At 35.4% G+C, this 25,492-nt stretch overlaps 1 protein-coding gene across 1 annotated transcript in view; it reads left to right on the forward strand.

The window, feature by feature from the left end:
* Positions 1–25,492, forward strand: part of Gys2 (glycogen synthase 2) — a 52,024-nt gene that overhangs the window by 4,405 nt on the left and 22,127 nt on the right. The window contains exons 2-7 of the mRNA XM_027934194.2: positions 6,235–6,416; positions 9,605–9,796; positions 12,139–12,321; positions 18,025–18,169; positions 23,321–23,438; positions 23,746–23,866. Of these exons, the coding sequence (XP_027789995.1) occupies positions 6,235–6,416; positions 9,605–9,796; positions 12,139–12,321; positions 18,025–18,169; positions 23,321–23,438; positions 23,746–23,866 (941 nt within the window). The remainder of the gene's footprint in view (positions 1–6,234; positions 6,417–9,604; positions 9,797–12,138; positions 12,322–18,024; positions 18,170–23,320; positions 23,439–23,745; positions 23,867–25,492) is intronic.

The following is a 25,492-nucleotide window of genomic DNA, read 5'->3' on the forward strand; positions in this document are numbered from 1 at the left end:
GTTTCAGATCTCACATCTAAGTGTCTAATATATTTTGACTTGATTTTTGTAACTGGTGCAAGGTTGAGGTTTAGTTTCATTCTTCTGCTTGTGGATATCCAATTTTCATAGCATCATTTATTAAAGAAACTGTCCTTTCCCCAGTATATATTCATACACTTTTGTCAAAAATCTCTTAGCTATAGATGAATGGTTTGTTCCTAGAATTTCTTTTTTGTTCCACTACTCTGTTTTTGTGACAGTAAAATGCTGTTTTGATCACTTTAACTTTGTTGTATATTTTGAAGTCTGTTAGTGTGATGCCTCCTGCTTTTTTGTTTCTCCCCACTCAAGATTTCTTTGGTTATTTGGGTTCTTTTATGCTTTGATATGAATTTTTAAGACGGCTTTTTCAGTTTCTGATATGAATGCCCTTGGTATTTCAATAGGAATTTCATTGAATATTATGGCCATTTTAACAATATTAATTATTACAATCCATGAACATTGTATAGCTTTTCTTTTTCTTCAATTTTGTCATCAATGTTTTATTTTAAAAAAACATGTTTTTTAGTAGTGAATAGACAGAATGCCTTTATTTTATTTGTTTATTTTTATGTGGTGCTGAGGATCGAACCCAGTGCCTCATGCATGCTTGACAAGTTCTCTGCTGCTGAGCTACAGCCCCAGCCCTGTCATCAATGTTTTATAGTTTTCACTGTAGAGATCTTTTACCTCTTTGGGTAGATTATTTCTTAGATATTTAATTTTGTGTGTAGTTATTGTAAATAGGAATGCTTTCTTGATTTCTTTTTTTCAGATAAGTTGCTATTGGCATATAGAAATGTATGTTGATTTTTGCAAATAGAAAACTATTTGAAACTTTGCTGAAGTCATTTATAAGTTCTAATAATTTTTTTTGTGTAAAGTCTTTGGAAGTTTCTACATCTGTAAGGAGTGACAATTTGACTTCTTTTTTTTTTTTCCAATTTGGATACCACTTATTGCTTTCTCTTGTCTGATGCTCTGATACTTTATAAATAAATAAAAGGGTTGAAAGTTTGCATACTTGTTCTGTTCTAGATCTTAAATAGAAAGCTTTCAACTTTTACCTATCTGGTATGATCTTAGCTGTGGGTATGCTTACCCTGATTTGAACATTATGCAATCTATACATATACTGAAACTCATATAGTACCCCATAAATATGTATAATATTTATATATCTGTTACAAAAAAAGGAAGGAAAAAAGAAAGAAGATTCGTGGCTCCAAAATACTCTAAGCCCCTAAATTCCTTTTTGTCAATCCAGAAGATTCTGAAGCAAAAACAAAGTAAAATATAAGAATCCTGTTTCCTTCCTTCCCCACACCATTTTTGAGAAACCCATCAATTTGTTGCTCCATTCATTTAAATTATGTTCTTGCTGACTTTAGCCTGAGGATTCTGATGTCAGACTATCTAAGTGGGAATCCCAACTCGTCCATTACCTATGTGATGTTGTATCCATTTCAAACCTCTCTTTGTCTCAGGGTCACCATTTAAAAAATAAGGATTGCATCTACCTGTAATGCTGTTGTGAAAGTTTTTAAAAATATCAATTATAAGTTATTTGCAACAGTACCTGCATTTAATAAATGCTCTGTAGGCATTAGCTTATTGTTATTAATTTTTCATAAAATTTATTTATAAGAAGAGAACATTAAATCATCAATTATCATATTGGCTTTCCCTTTGAATGATTCCATGATTTTATTTTAAACACAAGATTAGAAAGAATAAAAAAAAGACACAGGTCAAGGTTAATTAAATCATGGATGACATAGTAATTCAGGGTTGCAGTTTCTTTGCCTGACAGAGGTAAGTCAATGGCATCCTAACCCATACCACATGAGCCACACAATTCAAGCAAATCTGCATAGCACACACAGAGTCAAGACAAATACCAGTCTCCCCACTTCCTTTACATCTAGAATACCATGTTATCCAGAATATCAAGCTTATCCTATATAGAACATTTGAAAATATCATTGTAGATGTATCAGGGTGAGTGTGCTTTGCCCAAAGTTGAATATCGCCTCTCACTGTGGAGACTGCAGCTACTTTGATTTAAACCGCAGAATTAATAAAGTGCTGGGAACACAAATATTTAGGGAAGGACTGCCTCAGAGAATGATGTCCTACCTGCATAATGACTATCTTTGCTCCTGCAAATGTGTCTTGGTACAGGAGTGTCCGATTAGCGATTACATATCCTGAAGTAAACAAATGACTTCCAAATTCTATAACTTGAGCATTTTAAAATAGTCAAGATTTAATCAGTTTTATTATGGAAGTACATAATAATAAATACTAATGCGTGCGTGCGCACACATACACACACACATATGGAGACAGTGAGGTCATTATTATGGCTAGTGTCCATTCTATTCTGCTTTGGAATAGTGATTTTTAGTAAAATTAGCAGTGTTCTTGGGTGAAAAGTTAGGGTTTTAGCTTCTCTTTGCTATATGTGCCATGGTAGCTCATCTTTTCTTGCTTATGAAAGGCTTGATACTTTGTCCTCACACTAAAGATAACTCCCATGTTGTTTCAGGAAAACACAAATCAATAAGATACAAAGTACTTGTTTGAAAGTGAAGGTGAATTCCAGATTCAATGATCTAAACTGTGGAAAACCAATAATTCACTAATAATATTGAATGTATCTTTTAAAACATAAAATGGCATTTATTTGCTGATTTTAAAAAAGAAGTATGTGTTGGTGAACCTCTGACTTATACCTCAAATTTGAAGATGAGAGACTCTATCTCTATGCCCTGCACTTAGTAATCCTCCAGCATGCTAAGAAAGAAGGCTGGGGCAAAGTGTGGTAACAGTAAAAGCCGAGGGAAACTAGTTGACAAATAATTATGCAGGGGACAAGGAGAGGCAATAGGTGCTGAGTATATGAAATAGCAAGAAGAGGATGTCCCCACAGGATTGTGGAGTGGAACCTGTATTTATAATCAGGTCTCAATCAACATGGGTTGTAATTTTTTTAAGTTTCATATTTTCATTTCTAGAAACTCTAAAAGAGCACAGCCATTCTACTTATAAACACACTGGCTATTTTGGAAGTATCTATATAAAGGAAAAGAAGTAGCAAATGAATTCACTGATTATCTTTGTATTTTGATTCTGAAATCTTATCCTTTGTTTTTTCAAATAAAGAATTTCAGAAACTGGGGGTATAGCTTAGTGGTAGAGTGCTTATATAATATGCACAAGTCCCTGGGTTTATCCCCAGCACCATTAAAATATTTTTTTCTTTCTCCTTACCTTCTTTAGCAAATAAAAATATATTTTAATTCACTCAAATCGATCTGAATTTGAAACATATAACATAATGAACGAGGATGCTCTAAAATCTATGGGTGAGACACGTAGTTACAAATAAGGATTTTCAAGAATAAAAGTGAAGGTATGGCATTTAATAAATATATATCACCAAAACTCTGTAGCCTATTCCCCTGATAGGGTGAGAATATAGAAGAGGAGAAATTAATTGAAAATTTTGCATTTTTGTAGGTAATGGTTTTGAATAAAACGTACATGTATTTAAATGTGTTGTCAAGATGTGACTCTCACACTTCAGAGTTCCTTTTACTTGCTCTTGCAAATTGCTTCTCTAAAGTAATTTTCCTTAGCAAATAATGTCAACAGTTCACAAAAATTTCCAGAATTTAGGGAAATGTTTACATATAGTTGACCTGGACATAAATTTACATAGATGTAGATCCATTGTTGAATGGGGTAAGTGAATCACATCAATTCTGATCCAAGCAAGAAGCTCTTACCAGTGCATTTTGGACAGCCTCTTCAGGTGTTCCCTGCTCCCTCCTTACGGGCCGTGTGTGATTATGTTCTCATTAGACTGTTCAAATGACAGTTCAACTTTCTTTTGTGTAAAGACAAAATGTCTTTCTTTACAGATGAAGAGGACATTGTGTAAGTGCATGAAAATGGTTTGCATTACATTTTTGGAGTCACATTAGCTCTTTGATATATTAATGAATCTGGTTAGCATCACATAATAGTACCAATATTTGCCTTTTGTGTCTCACTCCCTCAAAAGGGAATTTTCCAAAAAGTGTATTTTGAGTGCCTCAGGTTTAAAGAAAATTTCACAGCAATGATGACCATTGGTTAAAACTATTGAGAAGACTAATGATTTAAAGTCTACTGAAATAAGAAATTTAAGAAATACAGTAGTTATCAAAATCCGTATTCCAATTAATTAGAAATTTTTTTGTAAAACAGCAGTAGAAAATGAGAAGAAACTTTCTTTTCATTGTACAAGGAGTAAAGTCTATCTATCTATCTATCTATCTATCTATCTATCTGGCAGGGGGTACCAGGGATTGAATCCGGGAGCACTCGGCCACTGAGCCACATTCCCAGCCCTATTTTGTGTGTTATTTAGAGACAGGGTCTCACTTAGTGCCTTGCTGTTGCTGAGGCTGGCTTTGAACATGTGATCCTCCTATGTCAGCCTCAAGAGCCGCTGGGATTACAGGTGTGCTTTTAATTGAGTTGAAAATTGGTGCCCAATTCTTATTAGCTCCAGAATTTCACACTGAATTTCTTTCTTTCTTTTTTTTTATTGGTTGTTCAAAACATTACAAAGCTCATGACATAACATCTTTCATACATTTGATTCAAGTGGGTTATGAACTCCCATTTTTACCCCAAATACAAGTTGCAGAATCACATCGGTTACACATCCACATTTTTACATAATGCCATATTAGTGACTGTTGTATTCTGCTACCTTTCCTATCCCCTACTATCCCCCCTCCCCTTCCCTCCCATCTTCCCTCTCTACCCCATTTGCTGTTATTCAATTCTCTCCCTTGTTTTTTTTTCCCCTTTCCCCTCACAAACTCTTATATGTAATTTTGTGTAAGAATGAGGGTCTCCTTCCATTTCCATGCAGTTTCCCTTCTCTCTCCCTTTCTCTCCCCCCACTCGTCTCTGTTTAATGTTAATCTTTTCCTCATGCTCTTCCTCCCTGTTCTGTTCTTAGTTGCTCTCTTTATATCAAAGAAGACATTTGGCATTTGTTTTTTAAGGATTGGCTAGCTTCACTTAGCATAATCTGCTCTAATGCCATCCATTTCCCTGCAAATTCCATGATTTTGTCATTTTTTAGTGCTTGAGTCAATCCCTTGCTTATAGCTCATTCCTAATTTTTTCATCCTTTTTAAGTGGCATTTTACTTGTTTTGTTTTTGTAGTGTTGGGGATCAAACACCAGAGTCTTAGACATTCTAGGCAGGTACTTACCATTGAGCCACATCCCAGCCAATGAGACCTGGTTTTTAACACTGCCACTACAATCACTCTTTCTGCCTAAGCTAACCACTACTTAACCCTCATTTAACAGATGAGATAATTGAGCCTTAGGCTAGTTAAGAGAGTTAACTAATTCAATCTAAGTCGGTGTTAATTTTTTGCCATTATATCGCTTCAATAGATACCCTGCACACATATCTTTGGTCACTCTTCTTATTTTCCCCCAGGATAATTTTCTAGATTTGGAAGTGCTGCATCCAGGAGTACACACAGTTTTTTGGTTTTATGTTTTAATACTGGTAGCAGCAATGCCCAAGGGGGAAATAAAGCAATGACAGGAGTCTGAAATTTCTGTCACTGATTGCCATCAGAGTTGGCCCCGCATTTCCCATCAAAATCTATCATGTCTTTCCCCTTGTCAAAAGGAACCTTGCTTAGGCCTTAGAAAGGGAATGCACCTTAGCCTGGGAGATTTTTCTCCCAATTGCAAGCAACAATGGCCATGACTTGAATACACCTGAGCCCTTTCTTGGAGAAGGGAGAAGAGGTGAAAGGTGACTACTGCAGAGGACATGTGACAATGGCTGTTTGTCCTTACTTTGAGGCTTCACTGTGAATGGAACTTTAAACCAAGTGCTGTTTTACTCCAAGCCTCTCTTCAGATTCCTTGGAAATGTCCCTATCTGCTTCTGCCCAGAAGGGGCTTTAAAATTGACCCAGACTTGAACCAAACAGTAGCCTTTTGTTAGCATCCCTCAACAACATGTCAAACCCTGTTCTTTGAGAAAGTTAAATAAACTTTTGTGCTGAGAGGATCCCAAATGTTAAATTTAAAATGAGAGTGCATTTCCATCCCTTAGTCACTGGAAATGAATTACTAACCCCAATGATAATAGGGCCTTTTTTTTTTTTTTAACAGTTGGAGGTATCTATACTGTGATTCAGACAAAGGCCAAAACAACAGCAGATGAATGGGGAGAAAATTATTTTCTGATAGGTCCATATTTTGAGCATAACGTGAAGACTCAGGTGGAACAATGTGAACCCATGAATGACGCTGTCAGAAAAGCTGTGGATGCAATGAACCAACACGGCTGCCAGGTAAAGGATTGACATTGAACCTCACAACTCTCAGTAAACTGTTATGGGAAACAGGCCGCAAATTACAGCAACTCCTAGGAGAAGACCCTCTACCTACTTAGGGAAAAAGAGAGGGTTTGTGAGAAGGATGATGAACTTGGTCTTTAATAGATTGCACTTGAGACACCTCATGAAGACCAAGGTGAACTGTCTAACAGGGCAATGGATTTGGAGTTCTGCAGAAGGTAAAGGGTAGAGATGGTTTTGAGGAAGTTATTTGTATTAAATTGTGAAGTCAGTGATGTTAAACAAAGTGTTCATTTTCTCAACTGAGTTGGGAGATATTCGGGTTATTGGTAGCATTGCTAAATACAGTTTTGTTTTGTTTTTTTAGGAGAAGGAGAAGTTAAATCAGATAGCAGTGGGTTAAGAAATGAATGAGTGGTGAGAAAAAGGGTATAGAAGTTATAGCTGGGAGATTTTTCTTTGAAAAGGGAAAGATAATAGTTTCAGATAACATGGTTTTAAGAATTGGTGTCTTATTAAATATGGGTGAAACCTGAGCATATTTATATGCCAAATCGAAATGTACTAAGATAGGGAGAAGTTGCAAGGTCAGAATAAATACATGATTGAAGAGAGTAAGGTTAATGAGAATGGTAGGAAAAAACATGATCCAAAGCAATATTGAAAGAATTGTTCTTCACCCTTTTCACTTAAACAGGAAATAAAATATGAATGCAAATACTTGACTCAGGCTAATCTCATTCAATGTTTTCAATGATCTTACTAAAGTAGGAGTTAAAGGTCATCTTGTAAGAACTGGAGGCAAGCGTTGAAATAAGAGAACTTGAAGGAAGAAGTACTGAAAAAATATGTAAGGAATATATAACAATTTCTAGATATCTTTGAAGTGTAGTCAGAACTTTTTACTAAAACAAATGTATTTGACAGTGATTATTTGTAGCAGCAACCAGCAGCCTGAGTGAAAGAGTAGGGAGTTGAATAGATGGAGATCCAATGTTGTTTGATTCCAGCGTTCATATCAAAGGCAAAGCAGCACAGTGTTGGAGGTAATTGTGAAAGGGATTGGATTGATGTGCCTTGGTATCTAAATGGACAGGAAAGGAGGTGATAATGTAGGAACAGATGGAGGGTTCCAGGAACTGAACGTTTTAAAGAAAAAAGAATGCATAACACCAGGAGACACACTGAGAGAAGTAGAATTGTAGAAGTTGTGTGGTAATAGGGTGCTGGAGTGGAATGTTTCAGAGCAGCAACAGTTCAGGTTGACAAGGGTAAGACCATAGCCATGAACTTGGGTGGCTGGAACCAAATGTACATGAAGTTCTTTGATTTCTACAAGGTCAAGCAACTGTGGGGTAAATGTGTAGGTTAAGAAACTTGAGATATTGCTTAGGATAAGGTAAGAAAGAAACTAGAAAAAGTAAAAGTAATTATGTTTGGATAGCATATGCAAATAAAGAAGAAGGCTTTAAATGTTTCAGAGAAGTTAAAAAAAATAACTTTCCCTCTTACTTACTAATTTCCCAAGAAATACAGTTTCTGGAGATGAAAAAAAAGTGAGAAGTCCTCACTTGAGGGGTCTGTGCGTAGTGGTGTCTAGGAGGTACATGCAGTTTAAGAAACACAATATGTAATTAACGAAAGAACTGGAGGTCCCAGAAGCACTAGGAGAGAAAATAGCACAGGGAATGTGAGGAAAGTGACAGAAGGGTGCATGTTGTACTATTGGGATAAAAGTAAGAGTTTTTCCAAGGCAGAGGGAGATGAGAAGAACTCTGGACTGACTGGTCTCATGATTCGAAATCCAGGCCATATTCTCCTCAAATAGCTAGGCCAGAGATTCCAGCAGCCTCAAAACTCTATGTGCTTATCTAACTGCTTCTTTGTTTGTAATGGCCCCTAGGAAATTAGAAAGCATCAAGTCCCAATCTTTATTGCCTGGAGAGAGGTGGAATAGAAGCCAGTTCCTTAGCATGCAGCTAAAGGGGTTGGGATATTAGAAGTGCATTTCGGTTCCTTTTGACAAAGGTATTGAGAATTTAATCCTGAAAGGAAAGAGTGGCATGATGAATACTAAATTACAATGGAAGCAACTTAAATGAGGTCTTTCAAGGTTGGTCAAAGTTTGGGTAGGGTAGAAACATCACCACACATGCCTGAGTCCCATAAGAGGAAGTGAGAATTAAATTGAGCTTCCAGGCTCTGCAAAATTTAGTTTTGGTTGAGTGCCAAGGGTAAAGGTGTAAGCAATGTTGTCACATTCAAATTTCCAGAGAGGTTTGGCTATGCAATGAAAGAGACTAATCTTAGTCTCTCTGAGTTCTAGAAAGGAGTTGAAGTGGCTTATAATGTTGCATATTATCTACTAGGATAATATACATAAAATAAAAATCAAGGCAAAAGAACAAACAAATTACTATAGAAATATAGAGACCAAAAGGGAAGTTGAAGGTTCGATACACAAATGACTAACATCAATACAGCTGGAAAAATAACTGAGATAATTAATGCATTAAAATTTGCTTGAGATAAAATAGGAATCAAAAAAGTCAATTTGAAGACTAACAGGATTAGACTTTCAGCTACTAGAAAAAAGAGATAATATATCTTTGGCAAAATATTTAGTTAAGATGTCTGGCAGCAACATAATTAGGAAACATTTTGGGTCACATCTTTTTAAATAGGAGTAGTAAGATAGATCATACACATTTGTCTACAGAAGCAGCTTCTTTTGTAGTTGGAAGTATTGTAAATCCTGTTTCATACAGGGAATTACACAATACAATGATTGTTACATTCAGCTCCAGATTGTTAAAGATACAGAGCATTTCATCTGTGACTGTATCACAAAAGCATAGACTATAATGCTAAATCCTCTTTGTATAAGCTCAAGGAACCAGGAGGGTAAGGAGTGACAAATGAACAAAAGTTATGCTATCTAGATACATTGTTCTTAAATGACCAAATTTAACAAAGATCAGAAAGTGGATATTGTACAGGAATGGATGTGAGTCCACTTTAGCTAGGTACAAACCTCAGATGTCATCAAAACTCTTCTCTATGTAGCATGCCTAATCTGCTATTGAGCTCCAAATAAAGTTTGCATCCTCTATGCTAATATATGTTTTCTTCTCTTGCATTATTTAACGTTATTATGTGGCTATATATTCTCTACACAACAGGTGCATTTTGGAAGATGGCTGATAGAAGGGAGTCCTTATGTGGTGCTCTTTGACATAGGCTATTCAGCTTGGAATCTGGACAGGTGGAAGGGTGACTTTTGGGAAGCATGCAATGTCGGCATCCCTTATAATGACCGAGAAGCCAACGATATGCTCATATTTGGATCTTTAACTGCCTGGTTCTTAAAAGAGGTACAGTTTACCATATAATGATAAGTCAGAGGAGTGGCACAACTGCAGTCAGTGCCTAGAAATAATCCCAGGAATTTAGATTAAGCAGATTTTGAGATAATACCATTCTTGATTGTCCTAATACATTTTAAAAGAATTATAATACATTTCAAGAAATTGTCCAGCATTCCTCAACTGAATTCCAACCTTTGGAACAGAGAAATAATAAAGTAATAATCATGCTTATTAATATGTATTCACATAAGACTTAAATGGAATTGTATGTATAAAATATGCAAATTATGTAAGCTGAGTAGATGAAACACAATAGATATGCAAGAAAAAAGAGGTGATTTTCATCATCCATTATATACATGAATTGTGAAATTTGGGGAGCAGCAGAGAATTTGAAATATTCTGTTTGGCTTACACATGAGTGTAACAGGAGTGACTTGTAGATATTCTTATTATTTCCAAAGGGAAAAAGTATTCTGATAAGCTATTTATGAGTCCTTTGAAGTAGAATAATCCATATATGTAAAAAAGAAAGAGATTAGAAGCCAGCTTTTGTTAAACAAGTCAAGCTGGAACTCTCTTGACTCCTCAAAGCATGGCAGTAGGATTTCTTTGCATCCCTTTCATTACACCTAGCCAAAAAATCAGATGGTGAGGGAAGAGCATCCCTAGCAGTGGGAATAAAGTCTAAGGACAAAAACATCACAAAACTGAGTGTGAGAAAGTGTTCCCCTTAATCATTCTTTCTGATAAAGTCATGCCCCAATAGCTGTTGAAGGCTGCCTTCAATTGAAGGGGACTATGGACAGGTATTCCTTCTGCTTTATGCTGGGGACAGCATAGGAGATGAAGGGGGAGGGTATTGGCAGAATCTGTCCTAATGCAGACACTTGGTCCTGTTTTAGATCAGTTAGTGAACACAACTCTCTTTAGACTGCCTATCTGAGGACACAACCCCAAGGCTGAGGCCAGCCACAAAATTGTGTGTGTGTGTATGTGTGTGTGTGTTTACCATCATTCTTTCTGATAAGGGAAATGGAAAAAGAGAGAGAGAGAGAGAGAGAGAGAGAGAGAGAGAGAGAGAGAGAGAACCAGAGAGTCTCAGTTTTCTCTTAAAAGAAAAAAAGAAAGAAGGATAAAAAGAAAAAAATTCCAAAAATAGAGATTTTCTTTGGTTCAAAGGGTCAATATGTAGAGACATTGAGGCATAGGCAAAACTACCAGGCAAGCCCTATCTGTACAACTGTTAATAACTGATTTTTCTTAAAGAGCAGGCAAAATTCAGAGGGCTTCGCCTTGTCAGTGGTTCTCAAAAAAGTATTTCCTTGGACCACCAGCAGGATAGTGAATATTAATTTTTGTAGGAGTGAAACAAGCTAATTTTAAGGCAAAGAGACTAATGCCCAACCTGGTTCGGTGTAATGGATTTAGACCTGGATCCTGGGTCCTTATTAAGCTGCTGTTTAATTCTAAACAAGTTATTAGAATTTCTCTTTCTCCCTAATTCCATTTTCTTAAAATAGTAATTTATCAATTAAAATTCTTTTGGCTTTAAGGAAGAGAGAACCCAAATAAGACAGATGTAAAACATGAATCACTTGTTATTTATTTTAATTTTTTTAAAAAAGTAAACTGTAAATGCATTGAAGAGGGACTGATGCAGTGAAGGGAGGGGGAGCATGCTGGGGGAAGTGCTGGGGACTGAATTGGAGCAGGCTGTGTTCCATGCTTTCATGATTATGTCAGGGTCTATCCTGGGGTTGTATATAACTAAACACAAAAAAATAAATAATAAAAAATGAAACTTGTTGGACTGGGTATGTGGTTCAGTGGTAAAGTACTGACCTGGCATGCATGATGTCCTGAGTTTGATCCACAGCACTGCAACATAAATAATAGGTAAATAAATAAATAAATTTTAAAATACAAAAGCTTATTAAGTGGGTAGTTCAAACTTATTCAGGCACTCAGTGACATATTCAAGAACATTATTGTTATCATTGATTCATCCACTCAACAAATATTTCTTAGCTAGTAAACATCTATTCAATTTTTAAATATTATTACTAACATTCATTATTTAGTATTGCTGTTAATATTTTTTCTTCTGTGCATATAAAATAAGTCTGATATATCACTGAAAGGGAGATTAAGACATAAAAATATATGGACTTTATAAATATGCCACTGAATTCTATAAAACATTTACCCTTGCTGAATCTGTATGGCTCATATTTAGACCCCTTTAAATTGCAATAAATTTAGATACCATGACTCTCCATTGCTGTGGATGATGCTCAAGATTATGTTTCACCAATAACTTTTCTCAATGCCTTTTTCTGGTGTAGGTGACAGATCATGCAGATGGTAAACATGTCATTGCCCAATTTCATGAATGGCAGGCCGGAACTGGACTGATTCTTTCTCGAGCCAGGAAACTCCCTATTGCCACAATATTTACAACCCATGCCACACTACTTGGGAGGTATCTCTGTGCTGCAAATATTGATTTTTACAACCATCTTGATAAGGTAAATAGTTCTTCCACTTCTCCCCATCCACATTTCTTCAGATCACTGAAGACGAGGGATGAAAAGCATTGACCTTTATATTTCATCTGCCAACCAGATGGCAGAAATGCCCTTTTAGTTAATCAATATTCATGAGAAGGTCTCCCCTGGGGTGATAGAGAGCTGATGTAGCTTAACTTTGCTCAGAGTACAATGGAGTGTGGAGGTGTGAGACCTGATTTTTGTCCCACTTGGGAGCAGCAGATCCACAGAGGCATGGTAAGAGTGACACACACTGTGTGAACCCAAGACCGGCCTCTTGTTCCTTCCTGTAGCTTGGAAAATGCTGTGAAGATAGATGCTGGATTCACATACAGCTCTGAGTGCAGGTAGAGAAAGGGATTCTAGGTGCACTACAAGCCTTATTTCCTCTAGCTTCTCACAGAACAATTTATTGGAAATTGTAAGTTGATATTTATAAGTTGATAGGTGAGATTTTTTTTCTGTAACTCTGAAATGCATAGGTGGGATTCTTGGGATTCAAGTAGGACAGAAGTTATAGAAAACAGGAATGTGGGTTGTTACATGATCAAATAATTATGTTTGCTCATTTTAAGAAATGACCCAATTTCATGATACAAAGTCCTTCAGTTTTGATTTCTTTCTTTTATTTTCCATCAATTAAATTAGAATAATAAAAACACATATTTTATATTATTGGATCAGCAATATTAATAAGGCATTTGTGTACCATAAATTAAGAGATTTTGCAGTCTATATTACCAATCAAATGGATTTAGGGTTTTAAGGTTCAGTTTCAGAATCAGGAAAATTAGGAATTTGGAAAGTTACTATCCAAAGTCTTTTTTCAGTTTAAAAATTCTAGAATTCTATGAAACAGTATGTGTGGGGGTGGAGAGTGGGTGTATACATACGTGTGCATGCACATGGGTGCATATTCCATGAATAACATTCAGATAACGGTACTAGAAAGTTATACCAGTAGCTCAAACACACTTTGAGAGCAAGCAAGTTCTTTCTGAAAAAATTTAACATTTGCAAAGCAGTGAGAGGCCCTAATGAGATTCGCCATATAAAAAGATCAGCCTAACCTAAAGGTCAGATTACAAGGATCAGGTGTACATTTGAGATAGTTACTGAGAAATTCAGACAACCAGGAGCTCAGTGAAACATCCTAATGGTGTATGAGAAGGGTGGACTGATAAGGGCAAACCAGTGATCTGTGATGAGCTCATCAGCAATGCTTCCCAAAGAAGAGCAGCCTTTGCTCTTTCTAAAAGAGAAAATAATAGATTGGCATATTGAATATTTCACTCCAGAGGACTTAAGAATATTATATAGTAGCAAGTAACTAATGAAAAACTAGTAACATACATTGGATGGTCTATTTTTAAAGAGCAAATATATTGTAGTAATTAACTTTATCTTTTTGATAATGTTATCCGTAGTATTTATTTCATATTATCTTCAAATATGATATCTCACTATACATATGTACATATATGCATAAAATATCAATTTCAAGCTCCTCTCTATTAGGTATATAGAAATTTGTAGCTTGTAGTCATACCCCAGTCCAGCTTTCTAGGAGATTCTTCTGCCAAGACAAGAAGATAACAAGTAGACAAAATTTAGATTTTGAGTTAAATTCTTAATCATTTTTCACAACAGAACCCCCTCTCCCCCATATTCACATTAGGTTTAGAATTTGGGTGGGTGATATAAATAAAACACTGGTTATATACATGAAATTTTTTAAAAGTTCAAAATAGGAAATGAGTCATAATTCAGTCTTAATGCAAATTACATATCAACTCAGGATCACTTTCAGTAAGTTTTAACTCAGATAAATAAATCTGAGGACAATATTGGGATAAGAATAAAATATGGGGCTGGGATTGTGGCTCAGTGGTAGAGCGCTCACCTAGCACGGGCGGGACCCGGGTTCAATTCTTAGCACCACATAAAAATAAAGGCATTGTGTTGTGTCCATCTACAAAAAAAAAAAAAAAAAAAAAGATATTCTCTCTCTCTTAAAAAAAAAGAACAAAATAATTCAATTTTTGTAAAAGCAGAAAGATTATAACTTTTCGCTCAAATTTAATTGCTAACTGTAAACATTTTTTTGTAATAGTCCACAAGACTTTGATGTTGTCTTCCAATTTTAAGTAAAATTCATTAGATAAAAGAGCATTGCAACTATTTTCAGTCAGCTTATACATTTTCTGAAAATTTCCAAGAAGATGTTATGTTCTCAAACTCACTATCTTAAGTTCGGCCATTAGTTACCCACCCTGCCTCTATTAAAATGTACAGATAACTAATGCTTTTTTTTTTTTTTTTTTAAGACCTTTAGTGGTCTTTTTTTTTTTTTTTTTTTCCTTTTTCTTTTTCAGTACTGCAGTTTGAGCCAGGGAAACTCTACCACTAAGCTACATTCCCATCCCTTTTACTTTTCTTTTCTTTTTTCTTTCTTTTTTTTTTTTTTTTTTTATATAGGGTCTTCCTAAGTTGCTAAGACTAGTCTGGAACTTATGATTCTCCTGCTTCAGCCTCACCAGTAGCTGGGATTACAGATGTGCGCCACTGCTCCAAGTCTCTCTTTTCTTAAAAGCAACAGAATTTACTGGCTGGAAATCTGCAGACTGTTTAGGATTAGTAAATGAGGAAGGAAGACTTAGACAACTAATATATTTTAACTCTTTCTTCAAACCAAGTTTGAACTAGTCAACTTCAGGGATAGGGTTACCCTCCTATTTCACTGTATTGTTTTATTTATATACTTTATTTCAATCTTTTTTTTCTTTTGTACACAATATGCAGAATTCAATAAAAAGTTATGACACACATAGTAAGACACAAGAAAGTAAGGTGCCTTGTCAAAAGAATCAGGTCTAGAAAGGCATTAGATGTTGGAACAATCAGACAGAGATTGGTCTGTACAATGATAAATATGTGGGCGGCGGGGGGGGGGACATCATGCATAAACAGGATATAAAGCCAGAGGTATGGCCATCCACACTTCGTGCTTCACGTTAAGGGAGCCCCAAGCAGGCAGGGAAAGGCAACCACTGCACACCCGCCTGACTTCACGGTTATGTCACGGGGTCTCTGGCTTCTCCTGTCCTCCCTTGCATTTTTGTAGACTCAGTTTGTTCACTTAGAAAACCTATCTTCCCATCTCTAAAAGTGGTAAGTGCTGTCTCATGTGTGAACTGTTCTCTGCAACATAAACACTGATCGTAATAACAATAGTTCAAGTTGCTGGGCACCTTGCAGGTGCCAGGCATTTTTCTAAATAGGTGCTATGTTACTTCATTTGAAATTGACAAAAAAACTCGATAAGGCAGGAAAACTTTCGTATTGCTTTCCAAGTTACTTTTCTTAAGGATAGGCTGTGTCTTTACCATTTCTCTAAATAAACCTTTTAGGTGGCTTTCCACTGAATATAGGACAAAGGCTAAATTCTCAGTTGAATCTTCAGGGATTTTGGTGATAGGCCCTATTATATCCCACCATTCTCTGTCTCTCACATTCCACACTCAGTGCTGCAGTCAAATCAAACAGTCAGATATTTTCTGTACATGCTCTAGAACTTTTATCCTTGTTCTTTAGGGCAGCTAATGTTTCAGTCCAAAATAACTTTCCCCAAATTAAACTTTCATGTCCTGGTCCAAATGTCATTTAAATCATCCAACCAGTTTGGAGATATAAAGATGAATAAGTCATGCTCCCTACACTTGAAAATCTTACATTCTAGAGGTGATTCTGACAATATGAACACATATTAATGAGTAAGAAGTATTTTGCCCTATCCTCAAAGTGAATGGTCTTGCTCTGCTCTTACATCTTATTCAGGCTCACACTCATTTCTACCTAATTTTCACCTGTTCATCCACTAGTTTATAAGCTCCTTGAAGGTAACATGTACACCAAAATTACTCAAGAAATGTTGGTTGAATGAAAGATTTGGTGGAATGAATGAGAGCACCCATATACAGCATGTAAGAAAATGTCCACTGATCTGAGCATGCCATGGAGAGCCCTGATTCAAACATTGTCACAAAGATGGCTGCAAATTCCACCGTCATAAAAGAATGATCAGAAATATTTTTGCCTCAGTCATTATTCTAATGAGTCTTTTCTTTTTCAGCATTTCTCTTCTCTAGAGGGGGCTGATTTGCTGGTAGAACTGGAATCACAATGATATAAACACAAATGAGGATACAAACTTTGGAATCATATTGGCTGGGGATCAATTTAGAGTTATTTTAAGATATTTCTCACCACTAAAAGGTTCGATTTCCCCCTCTGCACAATGAAGACAAAATTCATGTGTTATGGTTTGGATAGGAAGTGTCCTCTAAGGACTCCTATGTTGAAGACTCTTTTCCCTAATGTAGCAGTGTTCAGAGGTGAAGCTCTGGGGAAGAAGAGCTCTGGAGGTGTGCACTTAAACTCTGTCTTGTCCCTGCCTCCACCCTTCTGCTTCCTGGCTGCCTTGAGGTAAGAAGCTTTCCTCTGCTACATGCTTCTGCCATGATGCTCTGCCCTATCTCAGGCCCAGAGCTATGGAGCCAGCTGACCATGGATGGAACCTCTGAAATTGTGAGCTAAAATAGAGCCTTCCTCCTTTCAGTTGTTTTTGTTAGGTATTTTGGTCACAGAGAAGAAAAGCTGACAAACATAACACATTTCAGCATTTTAAGGAGATTCAATATGGTTTTTTGTGTGTGTGTGCTTAGAAGAGTGTCTAACATATAGTGTTAAAAAGCTCTGCACTAATAAAATGCCAAATTTTTTTTTGGGGGGGGACGGGTACCCGAGATTGAACTCAGAGGCACTCAACCACTGAGCCACATCCCCAGCCCTATTTTGTATTTTACTTAGAAAAAGGGTCTCACTGAGTTGTTTAGCGCCTTGCCCTTGCTGAGACTGGCTTTGAACTCATGATACTCCTGTCTCAGACTCCCTAGCCGCTGGATTACAGGCATGCTGCCACCATGCCTGGCAAAATGCCAGAAATTTTATATCCTCTTTTCTCTTAAGACACTGCTAGTTTCCTATGAAGCTATGTGACACATAACATTCAGTGAAATACCAGAGCCCACAAGAAGTGCCAATTATAAGTGATGTTTAGGGGTTTGGTTATTTTCTTTAAGTTAAAGTGCCAGAATTAGAGATGACTGCACAATCTAACACACTAGTTTAAAGTAACTATTAGCCTTTGAAATTATGAAATGTCATATCTTTTCAAGTTCCCTTTAGCTCATTAAGGATGATATTAATTATCCTTATTTTCAGTGTCAATTTTAATGCCAGTTTTGTTTTATAGTTTATGGGTAAAATATGATAAAGTGCTTTGGGAAAAGGAACTTTCCCTATTTTTAGAAAATGTGAGATTAGTAAAATTATAATAAAATGCCAAAAATTCAAAAATTCCAAGTGATTATAGCAAAATGAAAAGATCACTCAGGGGGCTTAATAACAGATTAGAAGAAGAAATCAAGTAAACAGTGATTTTTTAAAAATCAATGGTTATGTATTTTAGTAATAGTTTAATAAAAATTTATCAGTACTTTCACTGTGATCGTGCAATTTTTCCATATCCTTGAGGAGAGACAATTCATAAAATGTATGACTTTGGTTTGCTTGTGAAAGAGGATCAGTGTAAGCAAATGTATGCTTGTTTGTTTTGAACAGTTTAACATAGACAAAGAGGCTGGGGAAAGGCAGATTTACCACCGCTACTGCATGGAGCGAGCTTCTGTTCACTGCGCTCATGTGTTCACTACAGTTTCAGAAATAACAGCAATCGAGGCAGAACATATGCTGAAGAGAAAGCCTGGTAATTATTACCGCTGAGTTTGTCACCTCACCTATCTTTCAACTGCAAATGATATTAGAGTATGAAGATTTTATTTTTTTTTCCAGAATAAGTATTAGATGAAAAATTGTACTTATTGCTACCATGTAATTCATTACATGTATTTCAATTCTTAATTTCAGTGGGTTTGTGATGAATTCAACGCTAAGCTATTACTGGAATATAGGAAGAGTTTAATCTTATTGAATAAGTGAGTTATGCTTTTAAAACCCTAAGTACAAACAGAGTTTTCAAGACCTATTATATATAAGATAACTAACTTGGCATTTCTCTTTTAAGAAAATAAAAGTGAAGGAGAATTTAGAAATTTGTGGGAAATTGTCCCAGTCCTACATCTTATAATATTACCTCTTTGGTGTTGTTTTGTATAAGCCTGCTTTACCGCTCCCCAGACTTCCTTATAAATTTTTCTAGAAACCATTCCCAAATCCTACCAGATTTTGCAGTGCAAGGAAGCATGTTCATAAAACATCATGTGGCCACAGCTGATTGATGCAGAAGTAGACACCTGATATAAGCTGAGCCAATCAGAATGCTCCCATGGGTGCCAGTCTGATCAAATGAGTCTGTTTGAATGCATCCTTGTCTTGGCATTGTCTCTTTTCCTATTTAGACCCACTGGGTACAAAGGAGGTTAGACTACAACCTCTTGAGCATCTGGAAGAGGTATTTTACGGTGTTAAATCACATAAACAAAAAACAAGAATTCAAGTAATGAATAGTGGTAGGATGATCGTTTATGATATGTCTTCTTTCCAAAGATCCTTTTGGATTTTGGATTCTCTTGGATTCTCACTCCCGTGCTCCTTGCAGGAGTTTGCACCATTGGTGTGTTCATTTCTCTCCTGGATCTATTTTCTCTATCTACAGTATCCTTTTCTGAACTTAACAAACATGCTTTGCTTTTTTTTTTTTTTTTTTTTTTTCCTGTTCTAAAATGAGAAATTCTTACCAGGCAGCTACTCTGTCAAATGTCTATGTAATCTCCTGATGCCAAGTATGTTGGAAGAACAAAACGATAGTTACCATTTCCACTTATTAGCCCCTTGAACTCTGGCTTCTAAACCCTGGAAGTTTGAAATTGATTTTCTAAAAAAATTACCAAATTCAGGATTCTCTGATTCTTTTTATGCTCTTTGACATAAAAGTGATGAACACCTCTATCTTCCCCTCACTTTTCATGACACTGCATATTCTGAATTCTCTCCAATATGATTATTTTCTAGTGTCCCTAATAACTTTTCTGCTTTCTTCTGCCTTTAAAAAGTAGGTCTTCCCCAAGATGATTCCACATCTTGCTTTCTTTATTGGTTATTTTCTAAAAGTTTTATTTTCTCAGGGATAGAACTGCAGAGTAATGGTGAAAAGCATGGACTTGGTGTCAAACTGCCTGAATTCAGTATCGAAAATGATTTTGGGCTGAGTAAATGTTACTAACTATGTGACACTATAAAAGTTATTTAAGCTCCCTGTGCCTTATCAGAATAATATAGATAGTAATCCTACCTGTAGTGTAGAATGGTTGCGGTGATTTAAAGAGTTAATATATGGAAAGAACTCAATATCTGGTTCACATAAATGTTGAGAAAAAGTTAGCAATTGTTATTTGGTGTGGATCACTGTCTAGATTTTCATAGGTTTTCTGTGTCACTGGCTGCCTACAAGCTAGCTTCACACGCAAGTTCCAATAGAACTGTAAACACTTCAGTCTAGTTCACTTTCTGGCTAGTGGTAGAAATACATGGTGGTCCTTATTGGAATTGTAAAATCTTTGAACATTTTGTGGCTAAAGGAGGTCAATGCACTTTTAGTAGATCATGAAACATAAACTTTCTCAAAAGCATTCTAAAAAGAAAAAAAGTATTATGTGGAAGCACCATGATTTTGTATTCTCTAATTTTTCTTGAAGTTCTCTACAGTTAAGAGTATTAAAAAAAAAAAAGTATAACTACAGGGGCTGGGGCTGTGCCTCAGTGGTAAAGCACTCGCCTAGCATGTGCTAAGGTCAAGCTCCATAGGCAAGAGGTAAGTGTTGGCTGTATCAACAGCTAAAATGAGATCAGATTTTTTTAAAAAAATCATTGTGTACTAATTGGCAAAAAGACCCATTTAATAATGTATTATGATTGTTGTTGTTTTGTATTTTTATTTTTGGTACTGGGGATTGAAGCCAGGGGCACTTTATCACTGAGCCATATCCCCAGCCCTTTCTTTAAAATGTTGAGAAAGGGTCTTGCTCAGTCGCTGAGGCTGGCCTCAAACTTGTGATCCTCCTGCTTCAGTCTCCCAAGTGGTTGGAATTATAGGTAGGTGCTAAAATGCCCATGTGTATGGTTTTTACCATAAGTTTGATTCAATGTCTAATGTTGAAAAGATGATATTTTGTTTAAAATATTGGAGAGAAGGCAATTTTATAAATTTACTAATTACAAATATATAAGTTAATACACCATGTGCCTTAAAGGTCATATGATGATGTTTTCAACATTGTGTCTACACTTCAAGTTGTTAGTTTTGTGATTATTGATTTCTCAATTTGTGGTAATACTTATAACTGAAATTCAGCTGTCACCATTTAGTCATTTTTTCCTGTGTGTCTTCAGAGAGGTGGATGACATCAACATTGTCTTCTACTTGGAAATAATAGCAAGATGTTCATTCCCAGTGTTGCTTTCAGGGAGAGAAAAGAATTAGGGAGAAGGGGAAAGGATATGTTTTCAAAGCATATCTTAGAAGTTTTGATATTTCAGTGAATGTAAATGAATCCATAATATAACTAATTATACTTACTTAAACTAATTAATAAAATGAAATTGAAAGAAATACCAAATGTAGAGGGGAGCTGCTCACAAATTGGAGACTTTTGCTTGTATAATAAACATTGAGATGATCCTTTTATAATATTAAAGTTGATATTAGATTTTTATTCTAGAGAAAAAAAGCACAATTTTAATTGTGTCATTATGTAAGAGCACCTATATATTTCCAAATTTATCAATGAAGCATAAAAACAGGTCTTAAAATCTTATTTCTTAAGCTATGTAGATAGTGGTATGCTGGAATCAATTCATTCTGACTTCCAAAGTCCATTTGTTAAAACTTCAGGTTATTTGTGAGCTGGTTGCCAAACATAGCCATTACTAACCATTTATTTATCTAAAATTACAACTTAATAACTATGTCAACATTCAAATAACATCATATTCTAATTATTTTACTACATATTAATAAATGCTCTTAGGTATGTGTGCATATTTATATATATTCTATATATTATACAATTTATAATATATAAATATAGTGTAAATACTACCATGATGTTACTAAACAACATGTTTAGTACAGACACAGTTTTCTTCAAATATTTATTATATTTGAAGTATTAGTACTATATACAGGAGTAGTTGGCCCTAGGTATCAAAGGGTTTGCATCCATGGATTTAAGTAATCATTATCAAAAATATTTGAAAATTGTGTCTATTGATTATGTTTTTTGTCATTATTTTCTAAACAATGTGGAATAACAATTATATACGTAGCATTTACATTGTATTGTAAGCTAAAGAAGTATAGTAATCTAAAGATGATTTAAAGTTTAAGGGAGGATGTCATAGATTTGATGCAATTCTACACTATGTTATTTTATTTTTAGATCCTGTAAATGTGTTTAATTAATATGTGTCCATTTAAAATAAAAAGTAATGAAGTGAAGGTATTTTTCATAGCAAATTATAATCTAATCCCAATGAAAAAAGAATAAAGTTCTTTGTTTTAAATAATAAATTCATGTAACAAATTTAATTCTTGACATTATCCATATGAGTATTGCTATGAAATCTTCAGAAACAGAGAGACATGTACACAGAAAATGGAGAGAAGACATGAATTACTGGTGGTCTCCTGAGCTACTCCAATGAGCAGGTATACCACCCCTTTTTAGTTTCTGATGTACATGAAGATAGAGGCCACCAGGTGAGCTCAGGAGGGGCCACGCTAAGTGGTACCCACAGAATGGGATAGTCTGGCTATAGGAGGAGTCTGTTGGGGGATGGGACAACCTAAGTTTCTGATTCTGAGATGGGGACATCGGAAGGTGAGGGTAGTAGCCTCTATCTTCCATCTTCAATATAATCTCATGACCTCTGAGGTTTTCCTAGGTCTCATTCCATTGCCCCCTACTCTTTAGTTCTGTCTGAAACCTTGTCGTTGGGGATCCAGGAATGGGAAGAGCCTTCTCTTTATGTCCCCTAATGGGTAAGACCACCTCTTCCTACACCATTTTATATGGGACTTAAGCATCCACACATTTTGTTATCCAAGAGGATCCTAGAATCAATCTTGAATACTAAGAAACAACTGTGTAGCAAATGCCAGATTACTTAGTAAAAACTCATGAAAATAAAAAAAAAATTTTACATAAGAAATGATTGAAAAACTTGGGACCATTTCTAGAGAACAGCCTTTTAATGATAAAAGATTGTTCAAAACAATATGACATATTTCTAATTCTAGCTCAAATCTCCATTGCAAAAATTACCATTGCTGGTTATTAAACTTTTTGATATAGCTTCTTTTTTTTCCCTCTTGTTTTTGTTTTTAGAGCTTCTAAATGTGATGACCCATGTAATCAGTTCAATAGGTGGTTTCTACTATGTGCTCTGAGTAATCTCTCTCTTGTTGATGACCAATATATTGAAAACCAAAAATGTCTTCTTGCCAGAACAAAATGTTCGGGGTATAATGAATCAGTTGTATTAGAAAGAAGAAATTAGCACAATGTGTCAAATTGCGTTCTACCATCATGTATAACCAATTAGAACAAATAAACAAAAAAAGTCTTAAAAAAAAGAAAAAATAAATTAGAACTAACAAATTAGGAATAAGAAATAGAAATTTCATTTCATTGTACCAATCACACATTATTTTTTAGATCAAGTACTCCTGATTTCCTGTTTCCACCAAAAGATTGCATTTTGAAGTTTTATGCATTTTAAATTCTATGGTTACAAACTGGAAATGTTAGTCTAATTTTATAGATTTAAAAATACCATTTCTCTCCTAAAATTCTACTTACTACCTCTCAAAGGCTTCACTTTTGTTCTGCTTTTCCAGATGTAATTACTCCAAATGGCTTGAATGTTAAGAAGTTTTCAGCAGTGCACGAGTTTCAAAATCTCCATGCCATGTATAAGGCCAGGATCCAAGATTTTGTTAGAGGTCATTTTTATGGGTATGCTTTTCTGGGCTATTTGTTTATATATTTATTTAGGCACTGGGGATTGGCCCTAGTCATTTGCTTATACTAGGCAAATTCTCTACCACTGAGTTGTATCTCTAGCCCATGCTTTTCTTTACTTAAAAAAAGAAAGCAAAAAGAAAAGAAAAAGCATGTGATTTTTCATATCTTTAGTAGAGAAAAAGCAGGATCATTTTAGTAAATGTTTATCACAGTCCCTCTGTTCTCCAATGGAATTCATGTGTACATTTTGTTGCTGTTTCCTTATTTAATATGAAACTGTTTGGCTTTTTTTTTTTAGTCATTTGGACTTCGATCTTGAAAAGACTTTATTCTTTTTCATTGCTGGGAGGTATGAGTTTTCAAACAAAGGAGCTGACATCTTCCTAGAATCCTTATCCAGACTGAACTTCCTGCTGAGGGTAAGAAAGCTCTAGGGCAGGACGCAATGTTCTTCTAGCGATGACTTTCTTCTTTAAGAGTGAAGAACTTTCTGGCTTCTTAAATAGCTTTCAAGAGGATTATGATATTGAACATTTACAAAGATAACCTTATCCTGAAAGTGACACTGCCCTTTCAATTTACATATTAGAATTATTGAATTGTTCACCTGCATATTTATCTGTATTGTCCAGTATGTTTTTAAAAGAGAACCTCACACCATAAGTGCAGTTATAAGAAGTTGTTATAACATCCCTTTTCCCTCCCAGGAGCTTATAATAAGTTGAAAGATAAATATAGAGAAATTGAGTGAATAGATAACAAATCATCATTCTTTTTTTTAAACCAATGAAGATGTGGCTTGGGCATATCTCAATTGCAGTTGAAGATGTGGCTGGAGTACAATAGGTATCCTAAAACTGACCCTGGGTATTGCATTTAGCCATTCAATCACAGGTATCTCTGACCACTGCCACCCTCCTCCAACTCAAGCAGACCTTCAGAGTAGCATGTGCCATGTGGCTACCTGCTGAGCACTACAGCACTAGCTCTCTGAAGAACAGGACAGACACATGTCAACTGTTTTTCCCCAACTCACTAGCCATGTTCCCTTTCCAAGTTTAAGAGTTTCAAACTCCAAGTCTAGGAGATGTCCTTCCACCTGAAAACACAAAGAAGGAAAAGTAGGTTCTTCTTCCCAGAATTATGGCATTTCCCCACCTCAGGAAGATGGGCCTTAAAGGAGGTTCTCAACTAATTCAGCAATAAAATATGTACAATGGAGATAACTATTTTAAAAAGGTACCATGACATAGTAACTGATTAAAATAATTTGTTTATATTACAAATATAGAATAAGTAACAGGAAAATATCCCCAAGAACCTAATGTAAAATTTTGATCTTATTAAGATATTGAGCCAATCTAGATTTCCCTGAGTTCTGTACTCTTCTCCTGGTAAATTTTTTCAGGGACATAGATTAATCTTTGCCTTAGAGAAGATATTGTACCAAGTACTCTAAAAGATTCACTGAAACCACATTAATAAGGAAGAAATACATTAATAAAAATCCCATTTGCAAAATAGAATCCAAGATCAAACAGATTATTCTGGTATAATCTTATTTCATATATGAGTCACTCAATAATCTTAATAAATGGACTCACAACTATATCAAACATATATCATGTTTAGGAATATTATTAATAAATCTATCAATATAATTATTATTGAGAGTCATATTATTAATAAATCTATCAATATAAATATTATTGAGAGACTAAAAATATTATTTTTAGATGTGAAGAAAAAAACCTATTGCTATTATGCTAGTCAACAAACATTATTATAGTACTTGGAGAAGTTAAAAGAAGGCATTCTTTTTTCCATATAGTGTGCATTTATTCTTTGGTTGCACATTGACTACTTCTGTGGTGAGTTTCTTTCTTATCCTGTGGTTTTTGTTGATTTCCTGAACAAAATGTCAGGCCCCAGAGTGCAGAGGTCACATACTTAATGGTCAAATGCCTCACGCACAGGAGATAGTCAAACACGCATATGTTTGCAGTTGGAGTTTATACATTTACTTCCCAAACTGCTAGGCTAAT

This window comes from Marmota flaviventris, chromosome 3 (genome assembly GCF_047511675.1).
Source record: "Marmota flaviventris isolate mMarFla1 chromosome 3, mMarFla1.hap1, whole genome shotgun sequence".
Taxonomy (NCBI): Eukaryota; Metazoa; Chordata; class Mammalia; order Rodentia; family Sciuridae; genus Marmota; species Marmota flaviventris.